Source organism: Quercus suber, unplaced genomic scaffold (assembly GCF_002906115.3).
Source record: "Quercus suber isolate HL8 unplaced genomic scaffold, Cork oak 2.0 scaffold_618, whole genome shotgun sequence".
Lineage (NCBI taxonomy): Eukaryota > Viridiplantae > Streptophyta > Magnoliopsida > Fagales > Fagaceae > Quercus > Quercus suber.
This window is the reverse complement of record NW_027070061.1, coordinates 196,717-200,712: the sequence shown is the minus strand read 5'-3', so window position 1 is coordinate 200,712 and position 3,996 is coordinate 196,717. Positions and strand designations below refer to the sequence as shown.

Genomic DNA, 3,996 nt, shown 5'->3' with positions numbered 1-3,996 from the left:
TGAAGAAAGGAGAGAGCAGATGAGAAAGAGAGAAGCTAGAGAGAGAAGACAACAAAGAAAATGAGAGAGAGGAGAGAGAGAAAATCGCATCAGTTATATATAAAATATTATTATTATTTTTACAATACTGCTACAGTACAATTCCACTTTTGGAATTGTATTGTAGCAGTATTGTAAAAAAATTTACAATACCTGCTGATAGCATTTCCTGATGCACTCCGTTTTGGCCTCTGAAATGCTAAATATACCTTAGATATGGCATTAGCATTCTTCAATGCTAATGCTCTAAAAATAGAAATATTAGTTTTTTCATATGTCAAAATGACATTTTTTTTTTAGAACATATACTGCTAATGCACTTATATTCAGAAGTTTACTTATAAAAACACCTAGAATGTCCATTTATCCAAACTGTTCTTATCAATTTGTGTGTCTGTTTTGTTGAGATTGAGAAAGAGAGAGATGAGTTCCATTACAACCACTACTAGACCTCATGTAGTTTGCGTCCCAGCTCCACTTCAAGGCCCATAACTCCAATGCTTAAGCTAGCCAAACTCCTCAACCGTAAAGGGTTTCACATTAACTTTTGTAAATAGAGTATGTCCACAAACGTTTACCATGGTAGGTACCAACTCCCTTGATGGCTTGCTTGACTTTCACTTGAAGCTATTACACAATAAATTTAATTAGAAAAATCTACTATTAGTATAAGAGATGTAAGAATCAATATGCTTTTTTAAGTAAGAAACCATGTTGCCTAACCCGGCATAAAACTGAAACTTCTCTTGGGGTCGACTCAACCAATTTTGAGTCATAAAGCGAAAAGTTATTTATGTTGGGCATTTTTTTTTAAAAAAATATTAATTAAATAACAAATTTTATATTTTATATTTTTATTTAATATATATTTTTCTTGCTTCTTGAGATGCAAAATTACTAAATAATTTTTGTATTCAAGTTTAGCTAACATTTTCTTTTCAATTAATATTATAAATAACTCACGTAATCTTTCTTACGACATAATCAATTTAGGTAAGATTTTTAATAAATTTAAGTTTTATTTCTACGCAACTATAACAATTATTGTTACCAAAAATATACAAATTAAGTAAGTAACATACTTAGGTTAAAAAGCATGAGAAAAGTTAAAACTAGCTAAATTATTTTTAAAAAAATTGACTATTTTAGAAAAATTTTGATACAACTTTCTTAAGAAATTTTAGTTATTTCTTTTCCTCTCCTACAAAAAGTTTTAAAAATATTTTTTAAACTAATGTTCTTATAAACTTGTTAACCTTTTCCATTTGAAAAAAAAAAAAAAAAACCTTGAACTAGATGTTCGCGTGGACTATTAGACACAAAACATAATTGGCAAATGAAATATACTTTTTTTTAAAAGAAAAAGTAATAATAAAGATTCGAGGTTGGAATTGATGTTCACGTGGCTCCAAAGTCCAAACACACAAAACGAAAAAAAAAAAAAAAAAAAGTAAAATTGAAAAAGAAGAAAAATGGAAAATATAATGTGTCAGTCAATGCCCTCCCATGAGACAAAGAAACAGAAAAGCAGTAAAGGGCATCAGGTCTGGGGAGGCGGAGACTTTCAAACTCAAACCCGGGGGTTACTACCGGTAATGTGGCGGAAACGTGGTGGCAAAGCCTGTACTTAAGTTAGTGAGAGAGAGAGAGAGAGTTAGATCTGAAACATTCTTGTTTCTGTACCGGATTAGGTATACCTTATATGTCACATTCCTATTCATAAGATGCCTTCACATTGAAGAAAGATACTATATGATACGGTTTTAATAAAATAGGACAACATTCATTTCGTGCTTCTATGCATGCGTGCTTGACATACTATTTATTTGTTGTAACATACCAAAACTTGGGTAGTACATAGTTGAAATTTGTTGTTGCGAATGTAATAGTCTTAGATTGATTTTGATTTTATCTTTTATTTTTCCATTTTTTAAATTATATTTTGGACGCCTGGTGATGGTGTATTAGCACATTATGTTATTCTAGGATCCCTTACATAATGTAATATCACAATATCTAATGCATTAGATTGTTACCATTATTTTAATGGGAAGTTGAACATAAATGTAATAGTCTATTTAGAAATCATCCTCCCTTCAATTTTTTATTTTTTATTTTTGGCTTGAAATCTTTCTTGAATCCTTATTGCACTCTTGGACAAAACTCTCAGAGTTCCATTAGTCAATGGGATTAGGCCAACGTACATCTCAAAACAGTGCATTCGTCGTCCAGCAATAAATTTTTGAATTAGATTGCTAATTTGCTGTACTCTAGTCGTATCAACTATAGATTTATACCTGCTCCTTTGTTTATCTTCGTATTCAATAGTCACATGACTCGCGTGAAAAATTACGTTTGGCAGTTTGTTTATAAAAAGGCCTGGATCGACCCTTTCTACAAAAATAGTCCTACCAGAGAGAGAGATGAGTATTACAACAGCTACTAGACCTCATGTAGTTTGCGTCCCAGCACCACTTCAAGGCCACATAAATCCAATGCTCAAGCTAGCCAAACTCCTACACCATAAAGGGTTTCACGTAACTTTTGTAAATACAGAGTATATCCACAAACGTTTACTCAGGTCTAGAGGTCCCAACTCTCTTGATGGCTTGCCTGACTTTCACTTCGAAACCATTACCGATGGACTCCCACCAGTGGACGCAGATGTCAGCCAAGACATCATCGCTCTTGCTGAATCCACCACAAAGGCTTGCTTACTCCCACTTTGCAACCTCATTTCCAAACTCAACGACACTTCGTCTTCGAATGTGCCTCCTGTTACCTGCATTGTCGCAGATGGTTGTATGTCCTTCACTCTTGATGCTGCTGAAAGTTCAATATGGGTATGAAACACCCTTGAACGTTTAGACTCCCAGATACAAAAATACCAATTCATGTTTTATATCAAACAATTAATGTACGAAATATGATAACAAGCTTATAACCGAATTGATAAAACAATCTAAGCCAAATATAAACACATCCACAGCAGTAAATATAAGGCAAAGATAAAGGAAAGAGAGATGCAAACACACAGACAACACACTATATGTTATCGAAGAGGAAACTGAAGTTCTTGGCGTAAAACCTCTTCGCCGCCCACCAAGCGGTGATAAATCCACTAAGGAATATAGTTGGGATACATGAACAGCAGAAGACCCTCCAAGCCTAATTTACCCAAGTTTGCATCTCTCTTTCCTTTATCTTTGCCTTATATTTACTGCTGTGGATGTGTTTATATTTGGCTTAGATTGTTTTATCAATTCGGTTATAAGCTTGTTATCATATTTCGTACATTAATTGTTTGATATAAAACATGAATTGGTATTTTTGTATCTGGGAGTCTATACGTTCAAGGGTGTTTCATACCCATATTGAACTTTAAGCAGCATCAAGAGTGAAGGACATACAACCATCTGCGACAATGCAGGTAACAGGAGGCACATTCGAAGACGAAGTGTCGTTGAGTTTGGAAATGAGGTTGCAAAGTGGGAGTAAGCAAGCCTTTGTGGTGGATTCAGCAAGAGCGATGATGTCTTGGCTGACATCTGCGTCCACTGGTGGGAGTCCATCGGTAATGGTTTCGAAGTGAAAGTCAGGCAAGCCATCAAGAGAGTTGGGACCTCTAGACCTGAGTAAACGTTTGTGGATATACTCTGTATTTACAAAAGTTACGTGAAACCCTTTATGGTGTAGGAGTTTGGCTAGCTTGAGCATTGGATTTATGTGGCCTTGAAGTGGTGCTGGGACGCAAACTACATGAGGTCTAGTAGCTGTTGTAATACTCATCTCTCTCTCTGGTAGGACTATTTTTGTAGAAAGGGTCGATCCAGGCCTTTTTATAAACAAACTGCCAAACATAATTTTTCACGCGAGTCATGTGACTATTGAATACGAAGATAAACAAAGGAGCAGGTATAAATCTATAGTTGATACGACTAGAGTACAGCAAATTAG

At 34.6% G+C, this 3,996-nt stretch overlaps 1 protein-coding gene across 1 annotated transcript; it reads left to right on the top strand.

Moving 5' to 3' along the window:
* The first annotated feature begins 2,534 nt into the window (after positions 1-2,534).
* On the top strand, positions 2,535-3,631 carry LOC136064067 (7-deoxyloganetin glucosyltransferase-like). The gene is made up of 2 exons (XM_065765252.1): positions 2,535-2,882; positions 3,470-3,631. Exons 1-2 carry the CDS (start codon positions 2,535-2,537, stop codon positions 3,629-3,631), a joined length of 510 nt encoding a protein of 169 aa, XP_065621324.1.
* Positions 3,632-3,996: the final 365 nt, after the last annotated feature.